Source organism: Sebastes fasciatus, chromosome 5 (genome assembly GCF_043250625.1).
Source record: "Sebastes fasciatus isolate fSebFas1 chromosome 5, fSebFas1.pri, whole genome shotgun sequence".
NCBI lineage: Eukaryota > Metazoa > Chordata > Actinopteri > Perciformes > Sebastidae > Sebastes > Sebastes fasciatus.
In genome coordinates this window covers 28,080,042-28,098,181 of record NC_133799.1, presented here as the reverse complement: position 1 = coordinate 28,098,181, position 18,140 = coordinate 28,080,042, and the positions used below count along the sequence as shown (strand labels likewise).

The following is an 18,140-nucleotide window of genomic DNA, read 5'->3' as shown; positions in this document are numbered from 1 at the left end:
TTACGATATTCTAGGTACTTTCCGACATCTATTTTTTCAGAGACAAATGCCACCTGGGGGTACAGCTGCACGATTTAGCCAAACAACATGGTCCGTGCCAAATACATCTCGTGCTCCTTGTTATGTTCGCCCGTTCGGTTGAAGGCCAGTGCAAGTATTACATCACACAGCTGCGATTTGAGTTGAAGGTCATTGTAAGTATTACATCACTGGGGTCTATAAATAATACAGTAGCACTATGATTATATGCTGTTTCAGAAATAAACACAGGGTTATAGGATTAATACTTTTATCATTGTTTATCACATTTTTATATAGCTAAAAAGGGATTACTTCTACAGATCCTAAGACCCTGGTTCTTCTCCACAAAATGATCAGTCGTTATTTCACAGAGTTAATTAATCGATCAGTCTTCCAGAAAGTCTTCCACCAGTTTGTTGAATTCATCAGCGTGCGTCACGTGGAGACTGTGTCTAGCCTCTGGAATCAGGTGTAATCTAGATTGGGGACAAAAAAGGGGGTATACACATCACATGTGTCATTTCGTGAATTTGAGGTCATTGTGATATTGTTGTTATTAAAGTGTGTGTGTGTGTGTGTGTGTGGGGAGGGTGGGGGACATAAACCTGTTTACACAGTCACATTGTGGGGACTTGCCTTCCAAATGGGAACAAAAAGCACGTCCCCACAACGTAAATCAGTATATTCGGGGTGAGTGTGTGCGTGCGTGCGTGCGTGCGTGCGTGTGGTCTCACCGTGATCCCTTGATGTGTTTGAGGAGGAACTGTGAATGGGTGATGGGACAGAACATGTCTTTCTCTCCATGGAAGATGAAGGTTGGACAGCTGATTAGGGGCAGAAGCTCCCGGCAGATATTCCCTGACCGGAGGACATTTACGTTTACATTTCGGCTTTACTCTTTTCAGCTGACATTTATTAGAACATAACAAATTAAGAAGAATCTCAAAATTTATTCTCCATATGTTTCATGTATATAGAATTAGTAGAGATTTTGTGGCAGAAATAAAAATAATTTTTCCTACTACACATCCACTATCTTAAACACTGCAAACTCACAGTATTTATATATTATCAATACTATGCAAATATCATCAATACAAGCATTACCCCTCCATCTCTTGATTAAATTATTTATAAATGTTCTTTATGATCTATTATATATTATATAACATGGATTCGGTACCTCCTGGTCTTTTTGCAATCTCTTTGGCAGAATCCATCCAAAGCGCAAAGTTTTTAACAAGGCCCTCTGCTCCATACGCCTCCTCCAGTGGGTCCCTTAACTTTGGAGACCACGCAGAGACATCACACAGCGCTACGTGTTCCCACAGAAACCCATGCACACAAAAGGACACACAATCACAGTTAAGAAAGATTATACCATGCACAGTTCACACAGTTTGGGATTACATTGGCAGATTACCTTGTTGCACCTTGAGGTCCTGCTGGGAAAAAAAGGTCATTGCTCCCCATACAACCAACTGGTTAATCAGGTCGGGGTTCTTCGCTGCTGCAATCAGAGCGGTGATTCCTCCGGCACACCACCCCAGTACAGAGAACTTGTCATGGCCCAATGCCTGTCAATAAGATAAAAAATACTGTACTATAACTAACAAAGTCTCTATTGTCTCATATGCAACAAATGCAATAAATAATGAACATACAGATGCCAATTAGCTTCCATTCAGTCATATTTGACTGTTAATGCATCGTTTCTTCATCTGAAGATATAGCACAGATCAGAGGAGGTATTTTAAGGTATAATTTGTCCTTCAACATTTAAAGAGTAATTGTGCCACAGCAAAATGCTTCGACTTGTTTATTTTAATTTAGTGCATCATAAAGAATTTTATTGTCTTCACTATTATTCTGAAGCCAGTTATTAGCCTGTGCTTTCATTGTGCTGGTGTGACAATTTAATACTGTCTTAAATTACTTTATAATTTTGGGGGAAAATGTTTTAATTTCCCACTTTTATTCTGAATGCTACACTTATATTCCAGCAACCTGCTTCAAAGATTTCTTTAACATTTTACTAAACTGAACTATAATTTATCAATCCATACTCAGAGATTTACACCCATGTTCCTTCCCACCATATCATCCCCCACGGGGCCTTCTTAGTAAACTACTCAATTCAGATTGTAATAATTATCATCCTTGTGTGATCAACAGATTGATAAGACCTTCATCAGATCCACTCCGTCCTTTGCATCCCTTTCAAAGAAGTCAGGGGGGAAGTCTCTGGCTGGGGGGCAAGATCGTCCGTAACCACGGGGATCCCAGTTCACTAGAGTAAAGCGTTCCTTATTCAGTGACTTCATCTGAGGTAAAAAAGTAATCTGAGAGCACCCTGTGGTGGAAAAGACAAAAAAGGTTTTCACAAGATTAGAGGACGTAAAGGACATGAGGCAGAGATACAGTATGTGTGTGAGAGATCTTGCCATATAGTCTAAGAAGAGCTGTGTTATTTACCCAGAATACCAGGAAACAACAGCAAAGCGTGTTTCCCTCTGCCTGTCTGCTCGTAGTACAGATCCACTCCATTAACATGCTTCCTGCCTGAGACCACTGAAGAGCTGCAGGGGAAGAGACAGGTAGACTGTGGCAGTAATGGTCATGGTGATGGATAAGAATAGAATAGTTCTGTCTAGTGAAAAACACTGGCTTTCATTTGCAAAATTTGCAAAATGCCAAAATGCAAAACGAGCACCGCCCACCTGCTGGAGCAAACTTTGTCATTTTACAGCTAAACAGTACACTATAATATGTTTCTGAAAACATTTGAGGCGAGAAATAGGCATTACAGTAACAGAATATTGATTCATATCTGATCATGCACTACTGTCAGGTTAAAGTGAGTGTCTTATAAAAATACCTTCTTTTTTTATCATATTTGCTCCAAGTTTCCAAGTTTAGGTTGAAGACCAAATTTGAATGTACATATTTATCCAAATATCAAACAGAAAATAGTTACCAGTATGGCTGGAACGCTGTCACGACTCTCTTTATGTCACTTCTGCATTTCAAGAAACGTCCTCCAAGTAAAAACAACGCCATTCCTGCTGCAGGTTCTCTTCTTTAGGTGGTTAAAGATCAAACAAAGTCTCTTTCTGACTGAAGATCATGTAATCCTCCACTGCCTGCAGTCAGTTTGTCACTTTATACCTTGCCTTTATTGACAAAGATGTGAGGAGTCAAACATCTGACTCCGCCCACAAGTTTTTTGGGGGGGATTACCTGAGGTTGACATTAAACAAAACCGTGAACAACAGCACAACTTAAATATAAACGTAGTTACATCTTGGAAGATCGTAAGAAATATTATATAAAGTAGTAATGGCACAACAGGAGTATTGCTATGTTTTGCTTCAACAATCATTAGGTGATCATTTGTGCTATACATCTCAAACGTTGATACAAGCAAGTCACATTGTCTGCAGCAAAAAAATAGTTATATAAAACCTCTAGGCTACAACACAATCCCAGAATGTGTGATTACTGCTGCTGAATATTTCTGTTCCACTAGAACAAATTGCTTCAAAGCCTGGCGCTCTTCCTGGGGGCTTGAGTGTACATCAATTTCTCAGTCACTTTACTCATCCCAACGCTCCTTTACTTATCATGTCGAGTTTGTTGGAGCTTCACAACGTTAACACATAGCTGCTATTGACATAGGTGCTAATATCGCTAGCGTGCTAATCATGTTTCGCTATGGGCAGAATGCAACACCGGTCTCTGAGGTGAAAGTCCCTTGCTTGACCCATCCATCCATCTATCCATCCATCCATCCATCCACCCAACCTCCTCCCTACGCGGACTTTGATTAAGGCCTTTTTTTTCAGTTGAACCTTCAGGGAGTTTGTGTGTCCACCATGACAAAGGATCCTTTCCATTGGCATTGTTTCCATGGTGCCGGCATGCAATTGTAACACTACGTACCACCACCATTTCACGTATTTCTGTGATGACAGGCTGATCTAACCTGTTTAACGGCAGCAACAGACAGTTTGTTGAGCAAACTTTGAATGTTTAAAGGTTAGACCCAGCAGCACCTCTGGCCACCAGCTCGCTGTAATGCTCAGAGCTAGACACGAAGTTTGTTGATATCAGCAAACTGGGTTTAACCTGTGTAAACAGCAACAGTACAACAGCAAATTTACACAGCTTAGTCAATTGTTACAGCCGTCCCATGTTACAACTGTCCCTGGTCTCTGCCTACGTGTGTCTCAGTAAACTGAAATTGAATTGCAAGAATTTAATTTTAATTGTGAGAACTGAATGTGGAAGATCGATTTTAAGTGAGGATCAAATATAGTTTCAGAGTTCAATTTCATAATATTACATTAGGTTTCAAGTTTATTGGAAATCCAACTAATAAATTCAATTTCAAATTATGCTAGTCTGATTCACTTTTTATCAATGCAATTATTCAAATTAAACAAACAAGCATATTAGACATCTGACTTTAACACACTACATCTTGATGAAGCGGTACAAAAATACACACACAGTGTAGTGTCCCATACTTTTAGCCGCTACTGGTTGCTAATTGGTAAGAATTGTTTAGAGGTGTGCTCCGAACAAACGATATACAAAGTTTCAATACTTTATAACATGGCGTTTATTTACCAATCATGTTCATCTGTGTGGACATGAGGTGAGTGGCCATCGCTTGCCAAGGCAATATTCGCACTGAAAGTTCACCAAAGTTGAACTCCACACAAATGTGAAGATGCAAATTTGCTTCACCACCAGAAGTGAATGTTTTTTCACCCCTTCGCTCACATACACTGTGTGCACAATTAAGTGAATATTTTGACACTATCATAATTGTTATGCATATTTTCCAACTCCAAGCTGTATAAACTTGAATGCTTATTGGATTTAAGCATATCAGGTGATGTGTATTTGTGTAATGAGGGAGGGTGTGGCCTAAAGAGGTCAACACCCTTTATCAAGGTGTGCATAGTTATTAGGCAGCTTCTTTTCCTCAGGCAAAATGGGCCAAAAAAGAAATTTAACTGACTCTGAAAAGTCAAAAATTGTAAAAAGTCGTTCAGAGGAATGTAGCACTCTTGAAATTGCTAATATATTGGGGCGTGATCACAGAACCATCAAACGTTTCGTTGCAAATAGTCAACAGGGTTGCAAGAAACGTGTTGAGAAAAAAAGATGCAAATTAACTGCCAAAGATTTGAGAAGAATCAAACGTGAAGCTACCAGGAACCCATTATCCTCCAGTGCTGTCATATTCCAGAACTGCAACCTACCTGGAGGTCCCAGAAGTACAAGGTGTTCAGTGCTCAGAGATATGGCCAAGGTAAGGAAGGCTGAAACCCGACCACTACTGAACAAGACACATAAGTTGAAATGTAAAGACTGGGCCAAGAAATATCTGAAGACAGATTTTTCAAAGGTTGTATGGACTGATGAGATGAGAGTGACTCTTGACGGACCAGATGGATGGGCCCGTGGAAGTGGGGTCCTGGTATGGGCTGGTATTATTAAAGATGAGCTAGTTGGACCTTTTCGGGTTGAAAATGGACTCAAAATCAACTCCCAAACCTACTGCCAGTCTTTAGAAGACACTTTCTTCAAGCAGTGGTACAGGAAAAAGTCTGCATCTTTCAAGGAGACCATGATTTTTATGCAGGACAATGCTCCATCAAATGCATCAAAGTACTCCACTGCGTGGCTAGCCAGTAAAGGCCTTAAAGATGGAAGAATAATGACATGGCCCCCTTCCTCACCCGACCTAAACCCTATTGAGAACTTGTGGGCCCTTCTTAAACGGGAGATTTACGGGGAAGGAAAACAGTACACCTCTCTGAACAGTGTCTGGGAGGCTGTGGTTGCTGCTGCACAAAAAGTTGATCATCAACAGATCACGAAACTGACTGGCTCCATGAATGGAAGGCTTATGACTGTTATTGAAAAGAAGGGTGGCTATATTGGTCACTGATTTTTTCTTTGAAATGTCAGAAATGTTTATTTGTAAATTTTGAGTTGTTTGTTTATTATTTTCACTTTAACAGATGAAAATAAACAAGTGAGATGGGAAAATTCTCGTTTTTCATTTAGTTGCCAAATAATTCTGCACACCTAGATATTTTCCTAAGAAAGCCAGAACCTCACTTTTACTTTCTTAAATGTTCAGGTTTGTGGTTTGTTAACATTTTGGATTGACCGAGAGCACTGTAGTTGTTCAATAATAAAATTAATCCTCAAAAATACAACTTGCCTAATAATTGTGCACACAGTGTAGAATGGAAGTGAACAGGAGGCATGTTAATTTTGCGCATGTGTAACCGTGCCTTTTCCCGTTGGTAAAACGTTGCATCCATCAAAGTAAGCAAACATAATTACTCTACTACTTAAAAGCAACACACAGTAACATTTGCTGCTACTACATTGAAATAGGTGCTAATATCGCTAGCGCGTGTGTTCTTCAAGGGGCTTCCTTGCTTTGCCGATGCCGTTGATGTTGTTCAGCTAAAACTGTGGAATAGCCTGCCCACAAGTATTCAACAAATAACTTTTTTTTTTCAAGACACATGACTTTTTTTTATCTTGCTGTTGAGTAGTTCTAGTAGTATTTTGTTGCCTTTTCCATTTTTTTTAATCCTACTAAAAGGTTTTATTTACAACACTGTTTAAACGTGGGCAGCTTTGGCTCAGAGGCTAGAGCAGATAGTCCACCAATCAAGATTCAAGAGTTTTATTTGCCATTTGCACCTAAGTACATTGGAATTCTGAGCGGTTTACACCGAGTTAGCTTTAAGAAAAGAAAAAAGGTAGAAAAGTGAAATATATATACACTTTGTCATTTTAAAGTAAGCAGTCTGGCTGGAATTGGAGAGAAGTAAGCCCACATGGCCTGAGGGAAGCCGGCCCTTTAAACCTCAGGCTTGGAGGCTGGAACCAATCAGCTCCCCGGAGCAATCATCCACTCAGCCAATCAGCCAAGCTCATCTGCAGCACATCACACACAAGCACCACAGCAGTGGCCTGTACTGAGAAGCAAATTCAACATACCCAGGGTATCTTCTCGTTATCTGGCTTAACTAACCCTAACAACCCTGATCTCGCTAAGCGGTCCTATGACGGTGGTTATCAACTCGGTAAATCAACCCAGGGTTTCTCAATCTGGCTATGAGCGCTTTCACATAAAAGGGGCGGTGTTTGCAGCATATGACCAATCGTAAACATGGACAAGTCTACTGTCAGCAGAGCGTCACATTTTACAGAAGAGGAGCAAACTATAATATTAGACAAATAGAAGTTAAACATATAATCCAGAATAAAAATAGCACGGTTGAAGCTGCCAAATGCAGGAAGGACAATTAGCAAAGAATTTGTGAATGCATAAATGAACAGACTTATTAATGTAACGGAATACTCAAGTCAGATATAGTTGTCTAGATAGGGCAGTGATATTATACAAAACTTTGAGAATATAATGGATGAAACCATTACACTTTATTATGCCCTTTGGTAATGAAATACTGTAGCGTGTATGAGTATTTGAGCCTTCTTTCAGCTGCATCCCCGACTCCGGCGGTGTGAAACGGACCATAAAGCATGTAAAAAATATTATGTTTCTAAATATAAAAACATAATTCAAAGCAGTAAGCACCCACAGCATACAGCCAGCTGTCCTTCCTGCATTTGTCAGTTTAAACTGTGTTGCTTTTAGTCTGGATTATGACTAACTTCTTCATATTTGTGTAATATTATCATACGCTCTGCGTACTGAGCTCTAATTGGTCTGTAGGCAGTGCTTTTATGCGAGTTGATCTCCTATATGAAACATGACCTGCTCCGGAGCAGGTTAGGTGTTCAGCATCAGTTACCATCGCAGACTAGAGTTCTATGAATCTGCACTCGACAACGCAATGACCATAGGGGAGACCAGGGACAGCTGTAACACTTTTCCCCAATAAATCAAAAAGCGTTTACACTGGATTAGACAAATTGCTTTTCAGTTTTACTCTTACATGGACATGTATCCCAAACATAAAAAGGGAAAAGACAACCAGACAAGACCAGCAGGGCAGATGGGCACTGAGTATTTTTGTCACCTAACGCTATGTTTTGGCCGTCAATTAAAGTAACACTAATGGTATAGGGTGGTGATGCCCAGCGACATTGAACTAGCGGTTTTCTCAACACGGTTGTATTGATTTAAGTTAAAGAACAAAAGTATGAGCATCAAAATATACTTAAAGTACTAAAAGTACAAGTACATGCAGAATTTCATGCAATTATTTCAGAATAATATAATTGGATTATAATTAGTGATGCATTGATGTCTTCATCACATTAATGTTGCAGCTGGTAAATGTGGAGCTCCATAATAATACATCATAACATATTAGTTGTTTTATATTGTGTATAAATAAGCAAAATCTGCAAAGTAACTGGTAACTAAAGTTGTAATATGCATGTATATATATGTATATGCATATATATGCATATATATAAACATGCATATTACAATATATATGCAGTATATATACATATATATATGCATATATATATGTTAAATGCATATATATGCATATTACAACTCTATTTACCAGTTACTTTGCAGATATGGCTTATTAATACACAATATAAAACAACTAATACATTATGATGTATTATATTTATATATAAATATATATATTTATATATAAATATATATATAAATATATATATATATATAAAAGTATAATGCAAATAAATGTAGTGAAGTATAAAGTGACTGAAAATAGAAATAATAAAATAAGTTACCAGTACCTCAAAATTCTAATCAAGTACAGTACTTAAGTAAATGTACTTGGTTACATTACACCACTGCTTATTGTGTAAATTAAACATTTAACATAATTCAACATGTTATAACTTTGGTATCACTTTAATAAGGGCTTATAAATTGTAAGCAATGATTTTTTTATTGCTAATAAATCCTTTTAAATGTGACATCATTAACATTAGTCTTGTAATCGCCAAAGTTAGCAGCTAATGTCACTGCCTTTTCATGACTTTATATTACTGTGCTTTGTAAGGTACAAAATAAACAACTAATGTTATTAACATTTTACAATATCTTAATTTCAGTTTTGTAAGGTTATAGCTATTGATACAGCTGTATATTATAGCTTAAATTTAGTGGATGTTTTCTAACATTGTATTAGTTGCAATTACAGCAAATTTTACAGAGTAACATAACTTGAGAAATAACTCACCTCTACTTGTTTCATAAATCAAATTATTAAAAGAAATGAACTTTGACATTTTAAAGTAAAATATACAGTATTTAACAGTTAATGCCTCATGAAAACAGAGTAGAAATTAAATAATCAATAAGAAAAATTAAGACATTGTGTAAATATTTGCACCCTGATACCTCTCCACAAAATGATCAGACATTAGTTCACAGTGTTAATTAATCGATCAGTCTTCCAGAAAGTCTTCCACCAGTTTGTTGAATTCATCAGCGTACTTCAGGTGGATATTGTGTTTACCCTCTGGCATCAGGTGTAGTCTAGATTTGGGACAAAAAATGGGTTTATACACATGTCACATGTGTTGTTTCCTGAATTTGAGGTAATTGTAATATTGTTGTTTAAATGTGCGTGTGTGCGTGTGTGCGTGTGTGTGTGTGTGTGTGTGTGTGTGTGTGAATGCGGTCTCACCGTGACCCCTTAATGTGTTTGAGGAGGAACTGCGGGTGGAAACTGGGCACCATGGGGTCTTTCTCTCCATGGAGGATGAGGGTTGGACAGCTGATTAGGGGCAGAAGCTCCAGGCAGATACTCCCTGACCAGAGGACATTTAAAGGTCTTTTTGATAATATCTTTACGTTGACAAATGTTTTTTAAAAAGAATACGTCTACAGAGCTTTTAGAAAGGTGCCGAATAAAAGTACGACTTTTTCTGAAAAAAACAATTATGCTTGTGAATTAATCATTTTAAAAAGTTTGATGGGTCCTAAATGAATGTTTTGTTTATCTCTGTGGAAGATATCAGATGTTCGGTTCTCAATTACAACAAGGCTTGTGAGCACACAATGACTTCATCACTTTACCATGAACGATTCATCACTTGACATGTCTGTCTGAGTCTCACTCCACTCGACCATAAAATATGCAGGTTGTGCAACGAACTGGCAACCACTAGTTGTGAAGTGAATGCAATGGAAGGGGGGAGGGAGAGTGCAAAATCTAGTAGCTGAATGTTCTCAATATTATCAATAGCAAATTTAAGTAAACATTTTGGCTTTACTCTTTACATCTGATATTTATTAGAACATAACAAAATTAGGGAGCATCTCATATTTATTCTCCATATGTTCCTTGTTTATAAAAGTAATAGTGATCTCGTGGCAGAAATAAATATCTTCCAACCTAAATTCACTCAGTTCTGTGTTTCTTACTACACATCCACTATGGTAAACACTGCAAAATCACAGTATTTATATATCATCAATACTATACAAACATCATCAATAAAACAACTTCCTTTATAATTGCATTAATTACATTATTTCCCCTCCATCTTGTGATTTTATTATTTCTAATGTTTATCAATTTCAACTTCACTTATGTAATGAGTCTATAACAACATGGATTCAGTACCTTCTGGTCTTTTTGCAAACTGTGCGATCCCATCCACCCAGGCCCCCCAGGTTTTAGCAAAGATTTCTGCTCCATACAGCTCCTCCATTGGCTTCCTCATCCTCACGCTCCACTGTGAGACATCACGGACCACTATGTGTTCCCACAGAAAACCATGCACACACAAGGACACACAATACACGGTTAAAACAGATTACATCATGCACAGTTCACACTGTTTGGGATTACATTGGCAGATTACCATTGTAAAGTTTGAGATCCTGCTGGGAAACAAACGAATTGGATCCCCATACAACCAACTGGTTAATCAGGTCGGGGTTCTTCGCTGCTGCAATCAGAGCAGTGATTCCTCCGTCACTCCAACCCAGCAGGGAGAACTTGTCATGGCCCAATGCCTGTCAATAAGATAAAAAATACTATACTATCACTAACAAAGTCTCTCATGTAACAAATGCATTAAAATATTGAACAGACAGATGCGGATTAGCTTCCATTCTTCTCATCACACAATTAGGTGATCGAAGCACATATTTGCTAGATGGTGAATTACATATGGTAAACTAGAAATACCGCCTCATGGTTGTATGCGTCTGCCAACAACTCAAGTTGCAGTTTCCATCCATATCTGTCAAAAATGTGATCACTACATAATAGTATCCTGTTAGACATTTGTGTGAAATTGTAATAATTAGCATATGAATTCTTGAATTATGGTCAAAAATGTGTTTTGTGAGGTCACAATCACCTTTGACCACTAAAATTGGCACAGAGGCATAGGAAAAAAAAAACATACCGACATGAACATTTGTGTGCACAGATTGCTAAACAGAGGGCATCGATTAATAAGCTGTGTGTTCCCAACCCATGTTCCTTCCCACCATATCATCCCCCAGGAGCTCCTTACTGTAGTAAACTCTACAATTCAGATTGTAATAATTATCATCCTTGTGTGATCAACAGATTGATAAGACCTTCATCAGATCCACTCCGTCCTTTGCATCCCTCTCAAAGAAGTCAGGGGGGAAGTCTCTGGCTGGGGGGCGGGATTGTCCGTAACCACGGGGGTCCCAGCCCACTAGAGTAAAGCGTTCCTTATTCAGTGACTTCATCTGAGGTCCAAAATCAGTCCGAGTGCATCCTGTGGTGGAAAAGGGTTTTCACAAGATTAGAGGACACACACATAAAGGACATGAGGCAGAGATACAGTATGTGTGTGAGAGATCTTGCCAGACAGTTTAAGAAGAGCTGTGTTATTTACCCAGAGCACCAGGAAGCAACATTAAAGCGTGTTTCCCTCTGCCTGTCTGCTTGTAGTACAGATCCACTCCATTAACATGCTTCCTGCCTGAAACCACCGAAGAGCTGCAGGGGAAGAGACAGGTAGACTGTGGCAGTAATTGTCATGGTGATGGATAAGAATAGAATAGTAAAAAATATTGGCTTTCATTTGACAGTTACAGCAAAACCAAATATGACAAGAATTACAGCAATAACAACAACACTATAGGCCTAATGTTTTCGCTTCCGGCTCTTCCTCCTTTGCAGACACTTCGCTGCGTTGCTCTCCACTTCGCTGCGTTGCTCTCCGCTTTGCTTTCTTTTTTTTTTCGTTGCAATATTTTTCTTTCGCTACTAAATTTTTGGAAAGCGGGTCCTGGATACTTATAAATCACTGGGAGTTTAATTTATGAAAGAAACCGCTATTTTAAAAAAACTGTCTATCAGCAGCACAAGCCTGTAGGCTACTATAATGAACGGGAGCGAGGTGCTTGGCTAAAGCTTATCAGCAGCAAGATGCCTCCCTTCTCCACGGATGACTACCACAAACTTCTACAGAAGATTGCAGTGCTGGAAACAAAAATTCACCGGCTCGAAGTGAATGTGGAGGTGAATGGACTATATGGGAATGAAACCACTCTACCACTGACTCAAAACAGTGGACAGGAACAGGCTAATAGAAAGCTAATTAGCAGCAACAAGACCACCAAGAAGCAAGGGGGCTGTGTACAGGGAAATACATCAACTAGTAGTCCTCCCTGGAACTCTCTTGGTGCAAAGCCAAAGCGTAAATCATGTCCCTGGGAAATGGGAGGAAAACTTACAGGCAGAACCCAGCACTCTCAGATATGTGATGCGACCGGCTGGCCTGCATTAGCATCCGAGCATAGTGCCTCATCAACCCCTGTACAAAGTAAGGTCCAACCGTGGACAACTGTGAAAGGAAGGATGAGTAACAAACCTCCCCAACAAACAAGTTTGCAACTGGAGAACAGATGTGCAGGACCCTGGATCTCGATCTGATGCCCTTGATATTCTCATCTCTTCACACAGCAGGGTAAGAACCCAAAGCAACTCTGAAGGTAAAAGGCTACAGGGAAAGCTAACAATTGGGCCTCAAACTCAAACTCAGATTGTGGGTGATGCTGCTGTTAAAGATGTGAAAAGCATGTGGAGTAAAGACATCAAAGTACTCTGTTTCCCCAAAGATATGGTCTCTGATCTGGCAGAAAAAATCCTGGATATTGTGACTGCACACCCAAATGGGAAAAATGTGGTACTGCACATTGGGTCTGAAGTGCTGAAACTGGACTTTACTGGTCTGCTAAACACGGGTCAGCTCTGTGAATGCTCAGGTGTTTATCAGTGGTCCCCTGCCGCCAGTCAGAAGAGGAGCCGAGAGATTCAGCAGGTTGCTGGGATTAAACACATGGCTTTCAACTGCATGTAAATCCCACTCAGTGCATTTTTATTGACAATTTAAACTTGTTTTGGAACTGCAGACATCTCTCTAAGGCAGATGGACTGTGCCTAAACAAGTCAGGAGTAAAACTGTTCAACTATAACCTACTTTACTTCCTGCGTCACTCATCTGTTCCGTCTGCCAAGGACGCGAGACAAGAGGACTCACCACTGGAGGAAGACACGACACAATGTGCCAGGGACCCTCAAGGAGAACCATCTCACCCCCCACCCCAGGCCAGCCCTGATAATGGGATACAGCAGAGACAAGAGGAGGCGTCTTCACCCCCCTCCACACTGTACACCAAAATCGAAGCCTGTGAGGAACCACCTACTTCACCCCCCCCAAACACTATTCAGTTCACCCTCCTCGCTTGTCACCCTTTCTCCCTCCTCTTGGAGTTTTCTGTCCACATAGAGGAGCTGGTCACTGCTAGAACAAAACTAACTCCCTGCCGTACACACATTTTCTCTCCCATAATCCCCCCTCGGCGTCCACCTCGAACAACTTTGGTACAATCTTCACAACCACGACATCCACCACCTCCTTCCCCTTCACGATGGAATCAGCTTCTGTCTCCTCAGCCTGATAAGGATGTTTGTGTACAAAATGTTGCAAATACAAATTGATATGTGCCGTGGTCCAGGCTTCAAGGCTAATGATACACCTGACTGTATCCAGGGCAAGCTGTGTGACGAGAGCTTCATCAATCTCAGTTTTGAAAGAATGGTGAATCAGCGAAGAAACAGGAAGCATTTTACTGATTGTGCAAATTCATCAAATTTAGCATTGATTCCTTGCCAGCCAAACCGTGTCCAAAATAATAATAATAATGCTTCTAGCACATTAAAGCTAGCCTTATTAAACAGCAGGTCTTTGGCAGGAAAAACTTTTTTCAAGCTTGATTTTATGCTTTTAACTGAAACTTGGTTAGACCAAAATAACAGTGCAGCTGTTCTTATCGAGTCAACTCCTCCCAACTTTAGTTTTATGAGCGAAACTAGAATGCATAAGAAAGGAGGTGGAGTTGCCATATTGTTTAATGATTCCCCTCCAATGCAAACAGATATCTTATGGACATTTTGCTTCTTTTATATGTCGCTCTTCAGCTGAACTCCTCCTCTCGAGCTGTGTTCCTGAATATCTACAGGCCACCTTAATACCGTGCAAACTTTTTGGATGATTTTACTGAACTGCTGTCTTTAATTTGTGTTGACTTCCACTGTGTAGTCATTGTTGGTGATTTTAACATCGAAGAACTCTGTCAGGTTCTTGATAACTATGGACTGACTCAGCATGTGACGGAGCCAACACACAATAGGGGGCATACTTTGGACTTAATCATATCAAAGGGCCTGAACATTTCCAAGGTTGTAGTGATGGATGTTGCTCTGTCTGATCATTCCTGTGTATTCTTTGAGAGTAATCTTCCTGTGCACAGAAATGATCAGACAGAGGTAATCACTGAAAATACCAGTGATCAATATGTTCAGGCTTTCTCTTCTTCAGGTCTGCTTAGTGTCCCCAGAGTCAGAACTAAACATGCAGAAGCAGCGTTCAGTTTCTATGCACCACATATTTGGAACAAGCTCTCAGAAAACTGCAGGACCAACTCCAACTCTTAGTTCTTTTAAATCGAAGCTTACAACTTTCCTGTTTGCTGCTGCTGCCTTTTATTAAACCAGATAATGATCTTATACTGCACTAGAGCTTTTATTCTTGTGTGTTATACTCTATTTTAGCTTCTATCATAGCTTTTATTTTGAGATTGTTTTTATTTTCTAATCTTTAACGTTTTTATGTTTATATTTTAATTATGTCTTAATGTTCTTTTGCACTTTGCCGCAATGTTCTTCAATGTTTGTGTAAAGCACTTTGAATTGCCCTGTTGCTGAAATGTGCTACACAAATAAAGCTGCCTTGCCTTGCCTAATGTTCTTGTGATTCATTGGCCTTGAACATGTTTGATCAGCGGTTGTGATACATGCTCAACACCATGGTCCCCTTTACCCTCAATTACAGCTTCTGTTTTAAACATTCTTGTAATTTTGACTGAATCATGATGAATGAGACATTGTTGTCTTCTTGTTCGCTGTTCTAGGTTGTGCATTGTTAGAGCTATGTTGCCTCGGCCTACTGTAAATGTTCAGTTTGCACCACCAGGTGGCTGTGACTTGCTGTTAAACATGACTCCTGCTGTGAGGAACAGGCTTTCATCCATGAGACTGCGGTTCGTGTCCTGTGCCTCACGTTACAATCAGCTGTTCGTTCGTGTCCCGTGTTCACAACGTTCAGTATCATTTTCACTGGACAAACGTAGTAGTTTTAACCCTAACCATGAATTTCTTTCCTAAACTTAACTATTGTGGTTTTGTTGCCTAATCCTAAAGTGACGCCAAGGGTAACTATAGTGGTTTTGATGACAAAAATAAAGTGACGCCAAGGGGCTTGACAAAGCGGCGGTATGTGACAAGTTGGGATGTGAAAGTGTTGGAACGGCATGTCAATCCACACCCAGCACGTACCTCGCGGGCACCGGTGCTAAATTATTAAAGACCGTAGTATTGATAAGCTACGACATTATCGGTTCTTTTATCTGTACTTTTTTATGTTTTGGTGTAATTTATTATCATGCTGCAGCAGAGCAGAGAGGCCGCAGTAGATAAAGTGAAGATAACTATGAAAAGCCAATTGTTGACAGCTATTATCAATAGCTGTTCAACAATCATAAACATGATGTAAACATGTAGAAAAGCCATATTTGAATCTGCTCTGTCCTCAGTCTCTCATCCACCGCCGCTATATTACACAACGCCAGACAAGAAAGCACAACATGCTAGCTCGGCCAATAGAAAATGGTTACAAACAAACTAATACAAAAGCTGTCTGTATATAGTCTAACTGTTCTGATCTTAGTTTGCCATGTATCTTAAAATTTGGCAAATTCTTATAAACTTAGTTGCTGGCTGAGGCAAACAACCCCTGATACTGACTGATGTCTGTGTTCTTCATTCTTTAAGAACTTCACTCTAGAATATTATTCATCATTTTATTGAATTTTTTAGGTTTGTTTATTATTTCGTTTATGACTTTGCTGTTGTAAAAATGACCGATTCTGCTCAAACAGAATGAGTCTGAAACTGCTGAAACAATATTTAGTTATATTTTAAACATAAATAAATTCTAATCCTGTTCTCAATTTTATATATATATATATATATATATATATATATAAAAAAGCAATTATTTAATAGGCCTAATGAAAAAAAACCAATAAGAGCATTGATAAAAGCCGATAAGGGGTATCATAAGAGTAGTAGGCTATCCATAAAAGTTTGATTAATAAGTTTAAGAACCCTTTTTCGAGATCATAGAAAATATAGAATAGTAATTACAATTATTTTCGTTTAAGAAATGTTTTGGGGTTTTTTTGGAGGGGAAAGCCCATAAACATTTAAAACTAGGCTGTGCATGATCAATTATCAACATTTTTATTATCAGAAATATTTTTGGGTATTTTTATCTGATAATGGAATTTTTTTTTTTTTTTTTAAATAAAATTTTTTTTTAAATTATTTTTTAATTCTGAAAATGTCCAATAATTGTAGGGCTGCTGAAGAAAATAATACCAATATCACCAACTAAGATACTACTCACAGATTAGATGAAATATATCTACAATGGTTCTTAAAGCGGGACCTGTATTATGTTTATGGATTATAATAACAATTTCAGCTATATTATTTCGTGCATACTGAATCATGGTACATTGCCTGGACATACTGCGCCATCTAGTGGCTTTAAATCAAACAAGGCTTCAGAGAAACTCTGCAAGAAGGACGAACATGTTGCAAACAGCAGGACAGACATTTCCTGTTTGCTCACTGCTGCAGTATCGTGGTTAAAGTCCACATTTCAATGTGCATAGTCCATACATGCAAATATCAAACAGAAAGCAGTTACCAGTACGGCTGGATCGCTGTCATGACTCTCTTAATGTCACTTCTGCATTTAAAGAAACGTCCTCCGAGTGAAAACAACGCCATTCCTCAGAGAGTCCGCACAGACCGAGCAGCTCTCTGCTGCAGCGCCTCTTCTTTAAGGTGGTTAAAGATTGAACAAAGTCTCTTTCTGACTGACGATCATGTAATCCTCAACCGCCTGCATGCAGTTTGCCACTTTCCACGTTGTCTTTATTGACAAAGAGCGTCGCCTCAATGTGGGCTGCATGATTGCACGTCATTTAAAGCGAAAGTACAAAAAAACAACCGAACGGTTACAACATTCACGTGGTTCTTATAAATTATATTACACTGGGAAATATTTCAGTAACACATTATTTTACAGATCCCTTCATTTCTTAATAAGTTCAGAGGAAGTTTCCCTGGAACAGATACAGTTAATAGAGTAGTTTCCCTAAAGTTACATTTAAACCCTAAATATTGGTTTAATATTGGAAACTTCATTCTTCATAGATGTTGAGTTGTTTGTTAGCCTGTAGACACATTATTTGCATGTTCCCCTACTGTAGGTTACACTAGCAAATCATTGAAATGAATTTATTGAAAATGTAATAAACCGGGCACTTTGTTCACTACCAAACTATTCCTTTCCAGGAAATGTCCTGAGTACAGTTAGGAAACTATGGGACTTATAAAATACAGTTTTACTTTATATGGGCAATGCATGAATTTAAACATTTTATTTGCCAAAATGTCATTCACAGACAAATGTACAGCATGTTATCCTCCTAC

At 38.9% G+C, this 18,140-nt stretch overlaps 2 protein-coding genes across 2 annotated transcripts; both read right to left on the bottom strand.

Annotated features, from left to right (window-relative positions):
• Positions 1–355: 355 nt before the first annotated feature.
• Positions 356–3,152, bottom strand: LOC141768608 (valacyclovir hydrolase-like). Its single transcript, XM_074637009.1, has 7 exons — positions 2,999–3,152; positions 2,497–2,600; positions 2,208–2,374; positions 1,445–1,598; positions 1,205–1,336; positions 756–879; positions 356–497 (listed from the first exon to the last, which is right to left on the bottom strand). The coding sequence occupies exons 1-7, from the start codon at positions 3,079–3,081 to the stop codon at positions 407–409; spliced, it is 855 nt and encodes a 284-aa protein (XP_074493110.1). The 5' UTR covers positions 3,082–3,152; the 3' UTR covers positions 356–406.
• A 5,758-nt stretch (positions 3,153–8,910) lies between these two features.
• Positions 8,911–17,612, bottom strand: LOC141768194 (valacyclovir hydrolase-like). The gene is made up of 7 exons (XM_074636273.1): positions 17,350–17,612; positions 11,905–12,008; positions 11,618–11,784; positions 10,888–11,041; positions 10,647–10,778; positions 9,705–9,828; positions 8,911–9,553 (listed from the first exon to the last, which is right to left on the bottom strand). The coding sequence occupies exons 1-7, from the start codon at positions 17,430–17,432 to the stop codon at positions 9,463–9,465; spliced, it is 855 nt and encodes a 284-aa protein (XP_074492374.1). The 5' UTR covers positions 17,433–17,612; the 3' UTR covers positions 8,911–9,462.
• Between the last annotated feature and the right edge of the window lie 528 nt (positions 17,613–18,140).